A 20,813-nucleotide genomic window follows, 5' to 3' on the forward strand; every position below is an offset into this window, starting at 1 on the left:
TACAGTAAAAACCGTTTTTTATAGTGCATTTTAAGGGAATTAGAGCGTGTTTATTTGACAGTAAAACACCGTATTATTTTACTGCAAATTATATGTGACTTATGGCAGGACATTGTGTCTTTTCATGGGGAAAAAAAGTATTTATACTGTAAAATGTGGAATAAAACCCCAACTTTTTTTTTTACCTTTATTTACATGCATTTTAAGGGAAGCTACACAAAATAAAGTAGCATTTTATATTAGAGACTGTTAATTGTACAGTAAAACATTATAATATTTAATGCCATGTTTTACGGTCTTTTACTGTTTTTCACCATAAACTCTACAGACATTTTAATATATGGGGGAAAGAAACCCCATGCTCAAACATGAAATCAACAGCTAATGTCCTATTACTGTAATATAAGAAAAAGTGATATCATATTTATTACGGTAAAATTCTGGTAACCACAGCTGACAGTTTGTTTTTTTACCATAAAAAGTTTTTCTTTTCAGTAAAACATGAATATTTTGTGGCAAAACCTTTATTTATGTGGCAAAGGTGAGTTATACAGAATAAAGTAGTATTTTATATTTGAGACTGTTAATTTTACAATAACACACTGTCATATTTCATGGCAAAACCATAAACACAACAGTTTTTTTTACAGTGTGTAAAATCTATTTTCATTCACTAAATTAAAGAACAGCTGATGTTCATGATTCCCCAGAAAATGCAAAAAAAATAAAATAAAATTCCTCACTCATGATGCAAACTCTAAGAAACTGGGCCAGAGGCATTATTTCCAAATTACATGAACCACTTAGTGTGTGTGTGTGTGTGTGTGTGTGTGTGTGTGTGTGTGTGCGTGTGCGTGTGTGTGTGTGTGTTTGTGTGCGTGCGTGTGTGTGGTGTGTGTGTGTGCCCACAGCAGTCAATGGCCCACACACACACATAAACCACCCCCGCCCTCTCTGTGGCTTGTGCGTAATAGGGTTTGGCACACGGGTGCGCACCACGTAAACAAAAGCACATTGTCGGTGTCACTGGCAGCCAGTCTGCAATCCAAGAGTGGGAGAAGAAGAAGTGAACAGTCATTTCCTTTTCTCTCCAGCCACTGAGTGGACTTCTTTTTTGTGTTTTTGGGTCATTACAGCTTGAATAGATTCAACAGAGATGGGATTACTTGTCACTGTCCTCCTGTACTGGATGGAGGTGTGAGGTATTGAATATTTTAGTTTATTCCAGTGGTTTAGGAAGATATAAATGACTCGTAAGTGATGCTTTTTTCTGTTTTATAGCAGGCAAAGTTAAGCAGGCATCAACATCCTCTGGAAAATAAGACAACTAAAGCTTTAAGGTAAAGACTAGACGAGTTTTAAGGTCGTATCTGTCGTTCAACAAGTGGAAATTTGTGCCTAAAGTGTGCGCATTTTGTCCATGTTTGCAGGAGCCATGCCGTGCGTCCAGACCCAGTGCGGCTCCTCTCCACAAGGAGCCAGCCCGGCCTCTCAGAGCGCCGGCGGAGAGCGCAGCTGCGACTTCCTCACCCCGGAGTTTGTCAAGTTCAGCATGGATCTAACCAACAGTGAAATCTCGGCTGTAACGTCGGGGAACACTTTTGGACCTTTGGGTGACTCGTACGGCTCCAGCTACGACGTGAAGCCCCCGTGTCTCTTCCAAATGCCGGTGCAAGGGGAGCTCCCGTGCGTCAAGGTGGAGGACGCGCACGGGTGTCCGAGGTATCAGCCGAATCAGCATCACCATCACCAGTCCGAGGAGCTGCTTTCCTCCCCGGGCTCTGTTTATTACTACCGCTCTCCGTCGCCTAACTTCCAAACTCCACCTGGGCACCTATGGGAGGACTCCGGGTCTATGTACAGTTTTCGACAAGACTATTTGGCGGCGGCGCACAGGAAAAACACACTCTCCAGGTTGTCGCTATTTTCCCTCAAACACGCGCAGCAGCAGAGTTTATCCGCCTGCCAAATGAAATTTGACGGATCTCTCCATGTTTCCATGAGCCTGGACGCGGCCGGAGCGCACCAGGCGCTGGACAGCCCCTCAGTTTTGGGCTCCACTGCGCTCGGAAAACAACCTGGAGTTGGTGGATTTCCTCACCCTCTCCAGCTCGCCCACGGCCACCACTTTATGGACTATCAGACTTCATCCGCTGCCAGCCGAGGACCGCTGAGCACGGAGGGGCTGTGCGCGGTGTGCGGGGATAACGCGGCTTGCCAGCACTATGGAGTGCGCACCTGTGAGGGGTGCAAGGGTTTCTTCAAGGTTTGTTCTTTATTTTAAAGCTGCACTTTGAACTCGGGCATTTTTACATGATGCAGGCATCTTTATCACCATTAAAAGTTTAAATAAATGCATTTAATTTAAGAGAAAGACGTGCCAAACTAGCAGCTAAAATAGATATATTCACTGTCGCGGAATAAACCTTAATTCGAGTAATAAGCTATCATGTAAGAAACCTGCTGGGACCCTGACTGGCCTTCTAAATTGGATATTATGCTTCAGATGCACGTTTTGCTCTTGACACGCGTGTTAGGGCCAAATGTCCTGTATGAAAATGGCCACCAACGTGCCATGAATTAAAACCTCCCTCTTCTCGTCTCTGAAGGAGATTCCCGGGGGCGATTCTCCAAATTATGACTGACCACGACCCTCTATTTACCCAGACTAGCCCTGTCCTCCTTGTTGAATGCCTTATACTGGCCTCACAGGAGCAGGAGTGCTGCTATTAATTTTCAAAGAACCATTTAAAGGTTTTCATTTTAGTCTTAACAACAATGATCTTCTAAGTTCCTTTTGAGACCCTTCCGAAAAGGTCAAAGGTCCAAACCTCCCCTTTGTTCTACATGATATTGGTTATACAGACAACCAATGCTGTGCCAAATGCCTTTAAAATTGCTACCAAAGTGCAACCAAACCAAAAAAATCAGATGGTTTTGTGGTTTCAATGGTGTCATTTTAGCTTTTCGGAGAGAGTTTTTGGAGCAAAGTACAACATTTAAGATACAAGACGTCAACATCTTAGGTTTCTTTGTCAATGAAACTTTAAAAACTTGTTTTTATATCGTATTAAACACAGATAGGAGGTACATTTATCTCTTCTCCTTCTCTGTGCAGCGGACAGTACAAAAAAATGCAAAGTATGTGTGTTTGGCTGCCAAAAACTGCCCTGTAGACAAGCGCAGGAGGAACCGATGCCAATATTGTCGCTTCCAGAAGTGCCTTGTGGTGGGAATGGTCAAAGAAGGTAAACCCTTTAACCCTTGTGGTTTTATATTTGGCATTAGGGGTCAAACTAAAGCTGAAAACTCTTGTATCGTCTTTGTTCTGCAGTGGTGAGGACAGACGGTCTGAAAGGTCGAAGGGGTCGCCTGCCGTCCAAACCTAAAGCTGTTCCTGACTCGTCTTCACCTGTCAGCAACCTCCTGAGTGCCCTCGTCAGGGCGCATGTGGACTCGAACCCTCCACCTTCTCTTCTCAACTGCTTCAAAGTAAGAAGCGTGATCATGGTTTTATTGCGTTTTTAAACGGCGTGTGAGGTGACGTTTTGGTGACCTTTTACTAGTTCAAGGAGAGTCCAGGAAGTCCACCAGGAGACGACGCTCAGCATGTGCGGCAGTTTTATGACCTCCTGACCAGATCAATGGAGGTGATTCGAGGTTGGGCACAGAAGATCCCGGGCTTCACCTCCCTGCCCAAACACGACCAAGACCTCCTCTTCTACTCGGCTTTCTTGGAGCTCTTTGTTTTACGGTTATCATACAGGTAACACAAAGGGACTTTTCTTTTTTGCCAGCAAATTTGGACTATGTACCCCAGATTCAAAGTCTTTAGCATTTTAGCAAGGTCATGTGGCCTGAAATTTAAAGTGTAACCGTGTTGTTTCTGTCCACCTTCAGATCCAACCCAGAGGAAGGGAAGCTGATCTTCTGCGACGGCTCAGTGTGGCACCGACTTCAGTGCCTGCGAGGCTTTGGGGAGTGGATTGACAGCATCGTTGAATTCTCTGCTAGTCTGCAAAGGATGAACCTGGATGTATCCACTTTCTCCTGCATATGCACCCTCGCACTGGTCACGGGTGAGACGCTCGAAAACACTTAACCGAGGGTCTCAAGTATTCTAGTCCGAGATCTTTTTCAGGATTTAGAAGCAGCGAAGTCTTGAAGTTAAAATAGCTTGCTAAAGGCCCAATTAATATACAGTACATTTAGATAAAAAATAATGAATACACAGTTTAAATACCTCATGGTTAAATGTTTGAAATAGTTAACTAGAAGTAAAAAAGTATGAATAAATCAGCTATAAGGGATGTAATCAACCGATGTGTGTAGATAGATAGATAGATAGATAGATAGATAGATAGATAGATAGATAGATAGATAGATAGATAGACTATCCACTTTTAAAAGTTATATTTCATTATTTATTTTATGTAACGTCTTTGTGGTAAATGTGATTTATGGACCCTCAGAGCGACATGGACTAAAGGAGCCAAAGAAGGTGGAGGAGCTGCAGAATAACATTGTGAAGTGTTTGCGGGATGGAGACGGAAGCTCAAACTGTTGGTCCAACCATTTGTCCAGACTTTTGGAAAAACTACGTGAACTCCGCACTCTGTGCATTCAAGGCCTGCAGAGGATTTTCTATTTGAAGCTGGAGGATTTGGTGCCGCCACCTGCAATAATAGATAAGTTATTCCTCGACACGTTGCCATTTTAGAGACACGAGCGCCGTCAGATTCCCCTTTGCTTCAATGCCAACAGTCAGTTTGACATCTGTTCACTGCATAAAAACACATTTTTAAAATTTCTGATGCATTTTATTTTGAAATATGTGACCTTTAATTTCCTTCAACCGGGATCAAAATGACCAATTTTGTTGCTGTGTACAATAAAAAAAGGAGAAACTAATTTATAATGCCACCTTATCTTATTTTTATATGTTTGTTAAAGAGCCTGTTTCCAGCCACATTTGACATTTTGTTCTGCTTCTTTGTAGCTATAGAGGCAGTTTTGATACTGTAGTGTACCATTTTCATAACACATATTAGTGATTAATATAATAATATTCTGTAGACTGTTGTGTTCTCAGAGTAAACCTGTCATTGTCCATGTTTTAATAAATAAATGACCGTTAACTGCTGCTGGACTTTGATTTATTTCAACCTAATCTCTTTAATTCATGTTAATTTATAAAAAGGAGTCCTTTAGAAAATGAATTTTCTGATATAAAAGGCCAATTTCAAATTATTTTACAGCTTAAATGAAATACTGGTAAATCTGCATGCAGCCTGTAGCCTAATAACTCTACATTTATACTTACATTTGCATTAAAATGTGTGGTGATAATTATATAAAGATGTGTAATGAATTATTCAGAGAATTTATTTTAATTCATGTGTCTGCAAAGAGGTTATTCTGTCTTTATTTCTTATATCTAAGTACAAGGATTAACATATAAACTATCAACAGATACCTTCAGTAATTACATAATCAGGTAAGTACAGAGTAAATAGCTTTCTGTATAAAATAATACTGGAAAACAATAAAACACATTTATACAAATCATTCTTTGCATGAAATGTTTTTTTCTATTTATTATTTTGTCATATTTACCATTAAAAGAGACATAATTGTTAATTAATTGGACAATAATTAACAAATCCTGTTAGAAGAAAGGCAAATCTACATATCTGCATGTCAGGTCAAAGGTCAACATAACCCTTAATATGTTACAGAGAGGTTTTTTCAGGCAGAAGAGCTTCATCTTTTTGAAGACCGGAGTGCATGTGTGTTTAATGGCCGCTGGCTGCCTGACATTTCTGCAGCCCTTCGGTGAGATCTGGCATTAAAGAAGAAGACGTTTCTGCTGCGATAAAGGCCTGAATGCAGCGAACGGGAAATACCCCAAACCCCAAACGTCCTGTTGCTCATCCATTATGGTTAAAATTAATATCCTATTAAATTTTGGCTTTTTGACCTTGAAAAACCACCAGTGAACAAAATACTACAGTCTCTAATATAAAATACTACTTTATTCTGTATAAATTCCCTTTAAATGCCACATAAATTAAGGATTTGCCACAAAATATGACGTTATGTAAAAAAAAAAAGGTTGTTTTTACTGTAAAAAATTGTAGTTGCCAGAATTTTACCGTAATAAATATGGTACTGTTGATTTTACAGTTAAGGTTGGCTTTTTATTCCAAATTTTCAAGTTTTTTTTCCATCAAAAGAAACACTGTTTTGCTGTATAATTGACATTAAAATACCATATGAATGCCGTTTTGCCAAGGTTTTGTCATGAAATATTACGGGGTTTTACTGTACGATTAACAGTCTCTAACAGACTCTATACTTTATTCTGTATAGAGTCCTTCAAAATTCTGTATAAATAAAGGTTTTGCCATGAAATATGACTGTGTTAAAGTAAAACACAGTCATATTTCATGGCATACTTTTACTGTCATAGTTTGACAGTATTTCACCATAAAATCTACAGATATTAAAAACACGAGTCAAATATGTGTTAAATCATAATCAGGTCACCCAGGAGAAATTTAATCAGTCTGAATCATCCCAGCTGACGATGTGACATGTTTTTTTTCTTCTATCTGACAGAAAGAATTGATTTTATGGGTTTGTAAAAGGTCTCATATAAGAAAAATAAAAATGATGTTCCAGAGGAGGTTTTAATAGGCCTGCAGATCAATACTGGAGGCTGTTCAATGCTCCAGCGTGGCGGGCGGAGATAGAAATGAATCGATATCGGAGAAAAGTCCAATTTATTCTGATGGTGACAGTGATTGACAGGCAGAGAGGGAGTATAATACAATATCAGATAGTTCACAGCTGGACTACAGTGGTATGGATATGAAGAGTCCATTACGTGCAGTGAGGTCACGACTGAGTACTACACATAATACTCCAGTGGAAGATGATATATAGATATATACGAAACATAGTGACAGGGAATAAAAATACCTCTAATTTTAAGTCATAATTTGACAAATAAAACTCAGTACTCACTGTACTTAACGTACAGTTTTGAGGTACTTTTTCTGCTACTTTATAATAACACTATCTTTATCTGATAGCTTGTTACTTTGCAGACTAGTACTGGTATAAATAAACTGGTATAGATCAAGTTAAAAAATAATCATTCAAGTGATGAACACAGTAATCTTTTACTTTTGGTACTAAGTATGGTACTATATTTCGTTGCTAATACTGTACTTTCGATTACTGGACATGTAACAAAGTATATTAAGTAAAAGATTTTTTCACCAGTGGAATTAACAAAAGTAAGATTCCAACATGGAGAAACAGAATGACAATACTGAAGTGAAGCCAGTGCAGAAGTGCCCAAAAACTGCAGTTCCTCTAACGTCCACTTGAGGCTGGCTCCAGAAGTGAGTCAGTCTTCATAAGTCCCCATGTTTCACAGCAGAAATAAACATGTTTACAGCCTGGTACAAAAAACAGTTTTGGTCTCTGTAGCTAATTTCCCCGTTCATGACAACTGTACTGAGGGTGAATTTATATACAACTCACCTTTAGTCTATTGAAGCATTACCTTTTTAAATGTTACAGGGAAATCCAGCCTGGTTCCAAATATGTTTACAGCTCTGAACCTTTTAAACATACAGTCCTAATCTTTTTCATCCCTACAACTGTAAAGAAAGTCAGTTATTTAAACTTGTTGAGCTAATGTGATGCAGTAAATCCCTATTAGCGATTTCCTGTTAATAAATTAGCTCTGGATTGGGGTTATAAAAAACTGAAGTGGGATATTTCAGTTCTTGATGCATCGCCTGGGATCCTCCGTGTGTATTCTGCCCTTTGTTTCTGGGCTGAAATAATCCAATCGGCTGATTCAAGTGTTTAGACGAACGTTAGCTGTTAGCAGAGAATGATAATTTTGGCTGTAACCGAGAGCCTCCCTGAAGGATTTAGCCTCAGAAATAAGGAACTCTAATCCCTTCCAATTATTGTCTGTTGTTTCAATAACAGGAAGATTTAGAAGAAGAGTTTCTAAGTGGGCCCTTCATCCTGCCAACAATCTGTTTTCATACAAAATTACTAAACAAATGAAGCTCTTAGACGAAGAGTTAAGCAATTTATAAGCTTATAGTCAGAAGTAGCTAACAGCCAGCTAGTTAAACCTTATTAAATACATTTGTACATGTGATTTAATGGTAGATTAATCACATTGTTGAAATCAACAATCAATCAGCCTCCCTTTTCACTGCTACTGTATTAAAAGTTTAGTTTCTAATGTTTTACAGCATAAAAACAGACTTAATTCCAAGAAAGAGGAAAAACAGTGTAATTTAGCATTAACTAAGGCCCACCAGCTGGTCTTAAGTAGCCAACATGCAGTCAACTTTATAGTACTTGAGCTCGATGGTCTGCTCAGTCAAATTTGAGTTTTTTAATTGCAGAATGAGGTTGAAGAGTAAAGTGTTTTCATAACCAGGCTCGTCCAGTTTGCTCCAAGTGGAAAGCAAGATCTCTGCACTCATATTCAATCACTCAAATGTTCGTTACTGTGTAAAAACAGGTAGTTTTGATGAAGATGTAGGTTTGGTTAAATGTGAATTATCTGATTACACTGGTTGAAATCGTAAAATGTCTTTCGGATCAGTCACATCCATTTAGACATAGATAAAATATGTATGTATATATACTGTATGTATGAAAAATGTATGATATATGATGTTTTTACTGATCAAGTGTTGTCTGTAGGTCTTTAAAGTGTCTCAAATTCTTGTATAATTTATCAAAAAAGCTAAATGCCCTGTTTCTCATACAAATATTACATTTAATTGTATTATTTATTATCTAGGAGCAGGTTTGGTTGTTTTCCCAACAGTGGATATTGAAATTTAAGGGATTTATTATGTTATATTCCCAAGAATGGCGCAATCAAATGTCGGGATTTATTATGTTATATTCCCAAGAATGGCGCAATCAAATGTCTAACCCGTTTATAATTACAACAATTATTGAAGTATCTGATCAGTAATCTGCAATAATCTGTAATGGATTACATGCTGAAAGTAACCCTGCCTGTAAATCCATCTTGATGCTCGTGGTCTCTGGGTTGCTGGTGATAAGGGTTAAGCTGTATTGAAGCTGGATGGATGCAGAGATCAAAGTCGGCGGTCAGAGCCTCAGAAAATATCCCACAAATCGTGCTCTCGAGATAAAAATACTTGATGCTTGCTGCTGTATGGCTTCAACCAGCCCGAGGCTCCAGGAGTCTCCAGGAGGCTTCAGGATCCCCCCAAAAAACAACCTCATGATTGAGACAATCAGTGAGACCTCAGAGGAGGGAAGATGTCCCTGTTTTTGGAAGCAGCTTAAGTATTTTTAATGTTTCTTAAGTATATATGATATGTGTTTTATTTTGATATATTTCTATATTTATAAAGGTCTGACTGACAGCCGATTGAAAGCTGCCATATGTAGGTACAGGTTGTAACGTAACTTAAAAAATTAGCCCTTCAATGATTTTTAACAGCCTGTGGACTGATTTCTATGTTAAGGATCCAGGAACATCCAAAGGACGCAATGTTTATACCTTCTCTCATACAGTAGCAGTATAAATATGGACATCACTCACAAGTTTCTGAAGAGACGTTGTGAAGATCATTGTGGCTGATCTGGTCGTCGCCCATCTTGGCAGTCCTGCAGAGTAAACACAGGTGTTACCAATGATATTAATTAAGGTTCTGGTACATTCAGGTCAAACAGAGTCGGCGTGCTCGCTGGAAAAGCCCTGCTGCAATAAGTGGAAATGAACCTTAATTAGTATCATTGGGAACCATTACACTGATCCTGCTATTTAATGACAAAATAGCATCTGTGAAAAAGGCCTATCGTGGACATTAAAAGCGGTTTACTATGCACAGAATTTAGACTGAAATAAAGCTGCTATACAAAGAATAACCCTGAACCTTTAGACTGAAAGTTTGGCAGCTTTTTGTTGGTCTCATTCGTCTATCAGGAGAAGTGAAAGAAAAGTAATCTGTGTACCTTCGAGGGGAGGAGGACCAAACACTTCAAAAAGATCTCCATCATCCGTCTATCGTCCAAAAAAATCTCTCCTTTCCTAAAAAAAAAAAAAGATGCTTAGGGGAGTGTTTGAAGACGAATGATCGGTTCAGGGGCTCCGGAGGACTCAGGGGTCTGTCTGAGGATTATGAGGATGTTTACATTCAGAGCTGAAGGCCTAGTGTGATGAGATCTGGCCTCTAAAGTCTCCTGGATCAGCTCTGCATTCCTGTAAAGAGTGATGGACAGGTGAAAGCTGAGAAAAGTAAACTTTGTAAGAATCATAATCAACAACACTGTGTCTGCTGTGGAAACATACAGATTTCTGGGATCTTCAAAGACCTAACAACCGACACTGACCCCATCATCAAGAAGGTCCAGTACAGGATGGACGTCCATGGTTTGAACTGGAGTTATAGAAGAGGACCCTTTAAAGTAACGCTGAACCTTGAACTGTCTGCAGCAGTGTGGGTTTTGCATGATGATGACTCCATCTAGTGTCTAAAAGCTGCAACGACAAGAGATGTAGACTTTATTTCTCTCCTGAGAATTCTGCTTTTAATGACAAATAAAACAATTACAGCTTTCTGGTTGAAGCCACAGCTGCCCTACATAAAGAACAGAGAGACAAGGTAAAAAAAAAAGTGTGCATCAAATGTGACTCTATAAGCACCTTCTTGGGGTGGCAGTAGCTCATTCTGTAGAGATTTGGCTTGGGAATTTAAGGGTGGCTGGTTCATATCAAGCATGGACCAAATTATGGAGGGTGGACGAGTAATTGCAGAGGTGCCGGTTCACCTCCTGGCTGCTCCTGAGGCACCATGAGCAAGGTACTGGTCTTATTTTGGGTAAAATGCATGTAACAACAAAGAATTTCCCCTTGAGGGATCAATAAAGTTTCTATTCTCTTGTGTCTTCTTGTAGGATATGCTGTAATAAAGTTTTATAACGAGGTTCGGGTGCAGAGATCACGCCTTGAACTCATCATTTCTGCATCTCAAGTACTAAAGCAAACCTTAGAGCACAACTTAGAGTCTCTACTCCCTCCTAATTCCCTCGTGTCTCCCCACCACCAGCCAACATCGGTCCATCTCCAAACCTCTTCATCATGCAATAAACTACAACTACAGCCCGCATTTAAAAGTAAAAATACTCATAGTGCAGTAAAATCTTCCCTCAGTATTTTCCTATCATATCTAATGTTTTGGGATTCTTGTTGTATTTTACTGCTGCAGATGTTTAAGCTAATTTGAACTACTTTATAAGTTGTTGCATAGTTTCAGCTACAGCAATGCATCATGGTCATATGTTTGTGGTGTTGGGGTCCTTTGAGAACAACCGTATGTCAAGAAAAGTCAACTTTTAATGAAGAAAAACAGTTTTCAGCTGATCCAAGAGAGTTTTTTCTGAAAAGTAACAAGTAACTAAAGCTGTCAGACAAATGTAGAGCAGTAAAACGTACAAATATTCACCTCTGAGATGTAAACACAATGTAAATGCACTTCCCACCACTGGAAATCAACTTCCCGAAAAGATCTGGCGCTGCTTTTACTCTGAAAAGGCCAAACAGGAAGCCATATCTTACTCTGAAAAAGAAAACAGATTTGAAAGAACAAAGCTGCAGCTGTTGAAGGCTCCTCCTCATCCTCCTCCTCCTCCCCCATGTAGTAGCTATAAAAGTGTGTGTGTCACACACTGAGAGGACTTCACTCACAGAGATCTCATTATAGGTGCACTGTGAGAGCCTGAAAGTTTAAACTTCTTCTTCTTCTTCGTAAAAAGGACAATCAAAACAGCACAATGGTGAGTATAAAGTCATTCTTACTGTTATTGGTGTTTAAAAAATAAGATTTAAAGTTTTTCATGTGCTACAGGAGTAAAAGATCATAGATTTCCTGTTGCATCACGCTTCAAAGTGCTTTTTCTCTGCTGATTTGACTTCAGTGAGCTTCTGAAATACCTTTCTGGCACATAAAATATAAAAAAAAAAGCAACATAAAGTAAACCAGTGGAAACACACGACCAAGACATGTGGCTCCAGCTCCAGTAAAGGTTAACTGTTTCCATATGCGTACTGGAGGCCTGCCTGCCTGCCTGCCTGCCTGTCAGGAGGAGGGTGTGCTTGTTTGCCCCGGCTGCTTTGGGGAATGCTGATGTGGCTTCCAGCAGCAGCCACTTGTGTATTTTACATTTCTATTTCTGAAGCTCACAGCCATGCTGACCGATAAGCTGGAGGTGTTTGGGGCCTTTTGAATACAACATGCGTATGTCTGAAACCAAGGCGCATGATGGTAAACCCCCACCTTTTCAGCCTTGGATTAACATTTTTTACAAGCCAACTTGAGTCTTCAGCAGGAGTTCAGGCGGCTTTTGACTTTGTTCCTTTGAGTGCAAACGTTGTTGTAATGTTTGCTGTGAATAAAAACACTTTGTTGAGGTGTTAACTTGAAGAAAAGTCTGTTTCCCCAAATGGTTTCGAGCTGCTGACACTTCCTGTTGGGCCATTTGGTATGCAGCATGAGGTATGTGGAGAGTCTTCCCGCTTTTTGGGGTTGGTATTCCACCCTAAAATATGAATTTAGGTGGGTGGGATCTAGTATTTTGTGTTTTTTTGGGGGGAGATTATAGTTGGGGTTGGGTCATTTAAATGGAAACACATAATCACCATCCTTCTACGTCATTTACAATTGGGAAACCGCTGATTTTACAATGATTCACTGTGTTGCTGAGATCCCAACGGACAGCCAAGAAGTAATATCAGGACAAGATACAGGAAGCAGATAATCAGTCAGTTTACTGACTTTGCCTGGAAGGCTGAATTTCACAGTCAGTCTGTTAAACATGAACGGATGTGGCGTATTGCAACATCAGTGAGCAAACAGGCCACCACTTCCACTTTTTCTCGTATCTAGCCCACAAATGTCAATCCTGGATCATCAAGATCATGGTGAATATACTGCACTATATACTCTGCAGTTAAAGTAATTTATTTCCATTATACAAGCAGCAGTCTGGGAGTCCAACAGGTTAGTGGGGTATAGTTTAGCTGTCTTTGTAGGTCGCATGATTGAGGCTTCACTCAAAATAGCTGGCTGCTGAGCTGGCTGCCATGCCATACTTGGCAGCTCACCGTAACCCCTCCTCTGCCGCCTTATCACAAGTTGTTTTAGGGGGAGGGGGAGGTCAAGGGATCAAAATTCAAAACAAGACAAAGAACCACAATGGAAAGTCCACTTTTTATGTGAAGTTTGTTTAGTATTTAGGCTTAAAACAACCATTTATCCATGACTATTAGGTGTCCATTACTTTTATTTCAGACGATTATTTGCAATCACTCAGTTGCTTTGACAAATGTTATTTTAACCATTTACCTATTATTTTTTAGCTATTTTAGTAATTAATCCATTATTTTGAACCAACTACCTAACTATTATTTATTTTCGAAACAAAAAGTATTTTCTATTTTTACAAAATATTTGAGCTACTCTACAATCTTTCCATGTACCTCCTGTCTAGTCCTGGCTGGGAATCACCAGTTTGTTTGGTTTTAATCTTTCATACATCATTTCTCCTCAGGAATGGAGGGAAAAAAAGTAGGTCATTTCATTCCTGTCAAAATCAAGTTGCATAATTCCCTTCGGCATAATTCCTATATATAAATCTATACATCTACGTATACAAACATTTCCATGCTGAGGGGAATGTGTTCTGCATTGTTGGAGTTTGGTTGTTTGTGTTGCTGGAAAAACATCACAAGCTACCTCGTCATTGTCAAGCTTTTAGGCTCAGCTATGGGCTCAAAAAGAACTTCACAACTCAATATTTCATCGGCTCATGCTGTAGTCTTATGATATAACAGGATTTGGCTTACCTAAATTCTTGTCTTGGCAGGTATGAGACACCAAAAGGGGCATAATGATGTTTTTACAGCAATACTTGACGTGTTTCCGTTCTCATATTACCAGCGACAGCCGGCCTTCTGTTGACAGACTAACTGCTGCAATAATGTAAACACAAATGTAAATGGACAAAGGAGTAATGGATCAGCAGAAATGAATTCAAACAAGTTAGCAACTCATTAACAATGCTGATTTTATCCTCAAAGGTGATACTGTTGTGCTTTGATGTTGGTGAGAAGTTTTCCGTGTCACACGACATTTGCATTTCCGTCACTTATCTCCACGTGAAAGGCCGGTTAACCAAACAGGAAGGGACGGCGCTGTATCATAAACTCCCTCAGGCTGAATTTCCCTCCCAAATGATGAGACCAAACTTGTTTGAGTTCTCAGTGAGCCTGCTCCAACTGCCCCCTTCCTCCACCCTCTACCCCCACCCTTCATCTTTTACAAGGAACTAGAAATACTTCAGCAGGGTGTGGAAGCACTTTGGCCCCTATAGACACTTTGACAGGCCTGTGTTAATCACAAATGCTTGCTCGTCTAGATCAGTCAGTCCTGGTTTGATGTGTTACATCCTATCCTCAAGGATGTTTGAAAACACTTTTCTGCAAAGTTTGCATATACAGATCTGCAAATTTGAGAATACAGGAAAGCAGGTTGTGGTGCAAATATTGCAAAGTACATGCTGAAAAGTGATCATGACTCCACCTAGTTGTTTCCTGGTGCTCAACTGTCATTTTTATGCACGTCAAGACAGGTTTAAAAGCAGAAATGTTGGCACTAATATATCAAGACATTTTGCGCCTGTAAGGCAAATGTTAAATATCCCTAAATCGTACATTAAATATCTAAAACTTATTTACCTCCACAGCGCGAGTGTATCTCCATCCACGTTGGCCAGGCTGGTGTCCAGATGGGCAACACCTGCTGGGAGCTGTACTGCCTGGAGCACGGCATCCAGCCTGACGGCCACATGCCCAGCGCGAAGCCCTCTGGAGGCTACGACGACTCCTTCACCACCTTCTTCAGCGAGACTGGCAACGGGAAGTACGTCCCCAGAGCCATCTTTGTCGACCTGGAGCCGACCGTGATTGGTGAGTTTTCGAGGAGTTTCTTGATGCAACCTGCTGTTTTTTTTACATTCTTTTAGCTCATTTTCTTCTGAGGCAGTGTTTAAGTAGGAGTTAAGGGGGTCAACGGCTGTTGGTTTTGTTCTAGAAACCTTTTAAACAAAGAGCTAAAGAAACAGATTTTCTAGTAACTTCAGATTCAAGGAAAACTTAAAAGGATTAGAGAGAAGTAAACTATAAATACAGTAAAGCTATAAAGATTAAATTGGCTGAACATTACCCATATCAACTAGTGAGTGCAAGACAATGGATGTCTTGTAGAAGCATTGGCAATGATATGAAACCAGATTTTGACCAAAGTCCATTTCAAGCAAGTTTTATTGTGGCCTCACATCTCAAAACCTCACCTATAAATTACAAGTCTGGAAACAACTGCTGAAAGTATGGTCAAAAAACACATGGTCAATCCCTCCCATACAGCATTAACATAGCATCAAACCATCTCTTCTCCCTCCATCAGATGAGGTTCGTACAGGCACATACCGCCAGCTTTTCCACCCTGAGCAGCTGATCTCAGGAAAGGAGGATGCCGCCAACAACTACGCCCGTGGTCACTACACCGTTGGAAAGGAGCACATCGACTCTGTACTCGACAGGATCCGCAAACTGGTAAGAAGAAGGGCTGGAGGGCATGTTTGTTCTTTAAGTTATTACTGGTGAAAGGCCAGATGCGATTGGGAGATGATTGTCAACATTAATTTTAAATAAAGAAGGTGAAACATCTCCATATTCTTGATAAAACCCTTTAAGAAGCATGTTTCTACTCTGTTTTCAATACTAAGTTCCACCTTTCTTGTTCAGTCTGATCAGTGCACAGGACTTCAAGGTTTCCTGGTCTTCCACTCCTTCGGAGGAGGAACCGGCTCTGGCTTCACCTCTCTTTTGATGGAGCGCCTCTCAGTCGACTTTGGCAAGAAGTCCAAGCTGGAGTTTGCCATCTACCCTGCTCCTCAGGTGTCCACAGCTGTGGTGGAGCCCTACAACTCCATCCTGACCACACACACCACCCTGGAGCACTCTGATTGCGCCTTCATGGTGGACAACGAGGCCATCTACGATATCTGCCGCAGGAACCTGGACATTGAGCGTCCATCATACACCAACCTGAATCGTCTGATTAGCCAGATCGTCTCCTCCATCACTGCCTCTTTGCGCTTCGACGGTGCCTTGAACGTGGACCTGACAGAGTTCCAGACCAACTTGGTGCCCTACCCTCGTATCCACTTCCCTCTGGCTACCTACGCCCCAGTAATCTCTGCAGAGAAGGCCTACCACGAGCAGCTCACTGTGGCTGAAATAACCAACTCCTGCTTTGAGCCCGCCAATCAGATGGTGAAATGCGACCCTCGTCATGGCAAGTACATGGCCTGCTGCCTGCTGTATCGTGGCGACGTGGTGCCCAAAGACGTCAACGTAGCTATCAGCAACATCAAAACCAAGCGCTCCATCCAGTTTGTGGACTGGTGTCCCACAGGTTTCAAGGTTGGCATCAACTACCAGCCTCCCACTGTGGTTCCCGGAGGAGACCTAGCCAAGGTGCAGAGGGCCGTGTGCATGCTGAGCAACACCACGGCCATCGCTGAGGCCTGGGCTCGACTCGACCACAAGTTCGACCTGATGTACGCCAAGAGGGCCTTCGTCCACTGGTATGTCGGAGAAGGAATGGAGGAGGGAGAGTTCTCAGAGGCCAGAGAGGACATGGCTGCCCTGGAGAAGGACTACGAAGAGGTCGGCATCGACTCATTCGAAGATGAAGAAGAGGGGGAGGAGTATTAAAAACAGATAGAGCTGTATCAAAGAAAGAGTAAAGTCTCTCAGAATAAATGATTGCAAGCCTCCTCCAGTGAGTGTTAATGTGCAGTTTAACGACTTGTTTGTAGACCATTAATAAACACTAATGTTACTGCCAAGCAGCAGTTTGTCCGAGCTCAATCCCATGGTGTTTGGTATATTAATAAGATTTCTCTCCAATGACAGAGAACGTGTCTTTACCTCATTTTCTAAATAAAGCTGTTTACTTCTCTTGATCAAACCTCTCTTGGTGAAACTTGACTTCCAAGAAATATTTGATTTAGAGTGTATACTTACAGAAACAGAGCTGTAACTCTCTGATCTCCATTCCAGATGTTTCAACAACTGACGTCTACAAATATTTTTGTTGAACAGTGAACAGCCAAAAACCAAAAGACATCAAGCAAACCCAGCAAATCCTCATATTTTATGCTGACAGATTGATAGATAAAATAATAAATAGGCACAGAGGTCCAGATAAAAAGACTAAAAATATTGAATATTTTTGTAGTTGAAGGTTGTCGAATTTTGTTTTCTTACTTGCATCCATAAGATGTGTCACCTTTACTGAAGCTTATAAGAACATTTCAAAAAGTACAACGTACAAAAAGGTAAATCAGATTTCATATCCAGGATCTCTGAGACCAAACGGCCCACTTCTTCCCAGAAAGGCTAAACATAAGGGGCACGAGATGAAAATGTGAGCATGGTCCGCCAAAACCGAGCCAAACTGAGGCCCAGTAAATTTGGCAGAAATTGCTCCAAAAGGAGTTTACTGGGTTTCCCAAACTTGAAGCCATGCTTCCTCCATGATTGCAATGTTAACCTTCTTTTCTCAGTGCTGCCTTGTGTAACTGGTTGAATTAGTTTTTATTTTTAAATTGTAAGCATCAATAAATATCTGGGATATTCATGAGGGTTTTGAGCTGTAGATATCTGTAGAAATGTTTAATGAAGTCCTCAAACATATCACATAGAAAGCAGTGACCTCGCTTGGATTTATGACGAAATTATGATTTTAGATAAGGGATAATCAAAAAAACGCTATCATAAAGAAAAGTTATCTGTTATCTATCACAAGAAAATAAAAGTTTGTACTCAGGAACACAGAAAACCAGACTTACGTCCAAGAATCTGTTGCTCTCGGTGCACTGGGATATTTTCCAACACATCCACCTTGTGTAACTTGCAATCACATGATCAGCACTCAGCCAATCACACGAACACTGACCACTGCTAAAACCCTCTACTCATTTTGCCCGTGTATTTCAAAATAAGAGCGGTGGATGAGCTGTAATGAGGTGTTTCGCCACAAGGTGTCAGCATTACAAAAGCCACCAAGAAACATAAAACATTTTATCTGGGCATGTTTTTCCTGTCTTGTTTCTGTTGTTAATTATATTTTCTTATTAGTTAAAGTCTGTTTGTGTTGTGCTGACTAATTATTGCTCAAAGCGAAGCCAGAATGAAAAGACATCCCCTTCTTTATATATTTTCTGTGCAGAGCCACCAGAGACAGGCTTGTTCTCCGGTTCAGGTCTGAACTCTTCTGTTCATAGCAGCTCTGTAATTGCTTTGATGTAATTAAGGCATAATTTGAGCAAAGTCTAGGCGGTGTGGACGGGGGATTTATAAAGGTCACAAAGAACAGAGAAAGATAAATGTTGTTTTTTTTAAATGAGAGCCCCTGTTAAGGTTTAAAAAGAACATGATGTGGCCTTTTCGGACTGCTGACAGGACGTCACATCGACTCAGTGTGACAAGGGAAAAATTAAAAGGTGCTGATATCAAACAATAGAAGGAGTCAGGACTGGTTTGATAGAAAATTGCATTTAATGTCACTTAATAAACAGTCTGGTGGGGACCTGAAGGTGACAGTGAGTTTATATGATGGTGGGAAGTTGATTGGAGGATTGGGAACAGGTGTAAGAAAAGGAAGTGAATAGCAAACTGGGAAAGGAAAGGTAAGCCTGTAGCATGTACTGGTGTTTGCTTTAGGGGAATTTTAGTGTGTACAGGACACCAGTGGTGGAATGTAACTGAGTACATTTACTCAAATACTTCACCATTCTATGCTACTTCAAACTTCTACTCCACTACCCATTTATTTGACCTTTTTTTGCATTAAAAACAAGATATTCTTACACAATCTGATGCAGTACCACTACTACTAATCTACAAATACCTAAATTGGCTCCACATTGATGTTAGCAATGTCAGCAATCAATTCAGTCTTACATATGGAACCTTTAAGTAACCTTTTTGTTTTTTACCAGTAATATTTTTAAAGACCATAATATTTCTCCTCTTACTCAAGTCTACTGTAGTACACAAAGGAAATATGTAAAATGAGACTCAACAATGGCTCATCCATAGTTCTTTAATATTAAAACAGCCAAAAAATACAATAAGCTTTTCTTTATTCATCCCTCACCCTCAGAAGAAAAGAAAAGAATCAAGTTAAATTCACAGTACAAACCCCAATAGAAACAATAACCATGACTTCACACACTGTTTCTTTAAACTGGACTCAACTTGGCGTCAAAAGTTACACACAGTTCAGCAGGTGGGGTTTTTATGAGCATTAAGTACATACTTTAAAGATGTTTCATCTTTAAATGAATTATGAGAGTGGCTGTATCCAAGGCTACCAAGCCCAACCAATAGCAATGCCTCATTGGGGATAATCACAACTTCAGATTTAGTTTTTCTGTTGCAGACGCAGAGCACGACTCCTCTTCTCTAAAAGCTGCAACAGTGTCGAGGACATTCATCACCGTGATTAATGGCACTTGTGTACGTCCGACAGTAATTGTCTGAATCACTCTCGTAACCGTAATCACAGCGACGAATGCTCTCAGGCGCTGTGTTGCCATAACACTTGATGGTGCCTTTTATTGCAGTGCTGTATGGGTAATTCTATAACCTGGGAGTGTCTCCAGCAAAGGAAAATATTTTAAACACAAAGTGAAGAGCACTTGAAATCTATGAAATTTAACCAGAACAATGCTTGAGACACATTTTTCAATTAACAAATCAGGACGTGAGGTTCAATGCAAGTTTCTGAAAATCAAAAAAGTTTTGTCATGCGAGGATTGAACGTTTTTCAGACCAGTAGAAAATATAAAAAAACATACAAAATTAAATAGCCTGCCACTATCAAAACATGAAATGACATTTGCACGAGTCCATTACAGCAGAAATTGCAAATACAATAAATCATGAAGTTAAAAAAAAATGAAACTGCTGCAGATTTTTTTAAGAAACAACATTTTGGTTAACAAAACATATCAACACTAAGTTCATCTACAATCTCTTGAAGCTACTGCAGATACATCGTGACCATTTTGTGCTATAGGACAACAACAAAAATCACTTATTGCCCCTTTTTAATTATTTGTCAAAGTTGTTGTGAAATGATAAATATCTACTTTTACAACAAATCTCAGTTGAAATTGATACCAACAATAAGATGTAGTATAATAAAACAAAACATCCTATAACATGAAGTACTGTACATCTGTTTACCTCTATTGCTGTCTAATTAAAGGCCAAATGACTTTAACAGATCTGTAACTGCCACACGTGAATATACAAGACAACTGTGACGTGTCTCAACTCACGTACTTTCATATTTACACTTGAGTACATAAGTGGGTTCACACCGTCAATTAAATATGGTAATGGAGCACTCGTAACAGTCAAAAAGTTGAGTGCAGAACACCGAACACTCGCAGTTTTGGTTATGTAGTCAACGCTACCCTGCTGAAATTAGCGCACTACGCCACAAAATACATAGTGTCCTACATAGAAGCGTACTATCCAAACTGAGACACAGCACAGGTTTTCTCTGAGGCCGTTTTATAGTTGCAAATGTTGTGCTTCCCTGTTGAAATGTTGACATCAGGCAAGGAAAAATGAGAGTTAAGGGAAT

At 40.0% G+C, this 20,813-nt stretch overlaps 2 protein-coding genes and 1 long non-coding RNA gene across 4 annotated transcripts; 2 read left to right on the forward strand and 1 right to left on the reverse strand.

Annotated features, from left to right (window-relative positions):
• Window positions 1–953: 953 nt before the first annotated feature.
• LOC104929095 (nuclear receptor subfamily 4 group A member 2) lies at window positions 954–5,127 on the forward strand. 2 transcript variants are annotated; one of them, XM_019271129.2, is made up of 8 exons: window positions 954–1,202; window positions 1,282–1,340; window positions 1,431–2,266; window positions 3,119–3,248; window positions 3,335–3,492; window positions 3,567–3,766; window positions 3,901–4,079; window positions 4,473–5,127. In XM_019271129.2, the coding sequence occupies exons 3-8, from the start codon at window positions 1,436–1,438 to the stop codon at window positions 4,718–4,720; spliced, it is 1,746 nt and encodes a 581-aa protein (XP_019126674.2). In that variant the 5' UTR covers window positions 954–1,202; window positions 1,282–1,340; window positions 1,431–1,435; the 3' UTR covers window positions 4,721–5,127. The 2 variants fall into 2 exon arrangements, with proteins under 2 accessions (XP_019126674.2, XP_027147618.1); XM_027291817.1 differs by having other exon boundaries at window positions 954–1,340.
• Window positions 5,128–9,878: 4,751 nt separating this feature from the next.
• Window positions 9,879–18,959, reverse strand: LOC113748346 (uncharacterized). Its single transcript, XR_003464290.1, has 3 exons — window positions 18,004–18,959; window positions 10,420–10,567; window positions 9,879–10,288 (listed from the first exon to the last, which is right to left on the reverse strand). It is a non-coding gene; the product is annotated as an uncharacterized LOC113748346 (long non-coding RNA).
• LOC104929096 (tubulin alpha chain) lies at window positions 11,716–17,001 on the forward strand. Its single transcript, XM_010743534.3, has 4 exons — window positions 11,716–11,862; window positions 14,830–15,052; window positions 15,549–15,697; window positions 15,890–17,001. Exons 1-4 carry the CDS (start codon window positions 11,860–11,862, stop codon window positions 16,862–16,864), a joined length of 1,350 nt encoding a protein of 449 aa, XP_010741836.1. The 5' UTR covers window positions 11,716–11,859; the 3' UTR covers window positions 16,865–17,001.
• Window positions 18,960–20,813: the final 1,854 nt, after the last annotated feature.

The sequence above is a fragment of the Larimichthys crocea genome, chromosome XIX (assembly GCF_000972845.2).
Source record: "Larimichthys crocea isolate SSNF chromosome XIX, L_crocea_2.0, whole genome shotgun sequence".
Taxonomy (NCBI): domain Eukaryota; kingdom Metazoa; phylum Chordata; class Actinopteri; family Sciaenidae; genus Larimichthys; species Larimichthys crocea.

Coding starts and splice junctions, on each gene's coding strand:
- LOC104929095 (XM_027291817.1), top strand. CDS start 1,436: ATGCCGTGCGTCCAGACCCAGTGCGGCTCCTCTCCACAAGGAGCCAGC. Junction 3,493..3,566: donor CTCTTCTCAACTGCTTCAAA/GTAAGAAGCGTG, acceptor ACCTTTTACTAG/TTCAAGGAGAGTCCAGGAAG. Junction 4,080..4,472: donor CACCCTCGCACTGGTCACGG/GTGAGACGCTCG, acceptor ATGGACCCTCAG/AGCGACATGGACTAAAGGAG.
- LOC104929096 (XM_010743534.3), top strand. Junction 15,053..15,548: donor CCTGGAGCCGACCGTGATTG/GTGAGTTTTCGA, acceptor TCCCTCCATCAG/ATGAGGTTCGTACAGGCACA. Junction 15,698..15,889: donor TCGACAGGATCCGCAAACTG/GTAAGAAGAAGG, acceptor TTTCTTGTTCAG/TCTGATCAGTGCACAGGACT.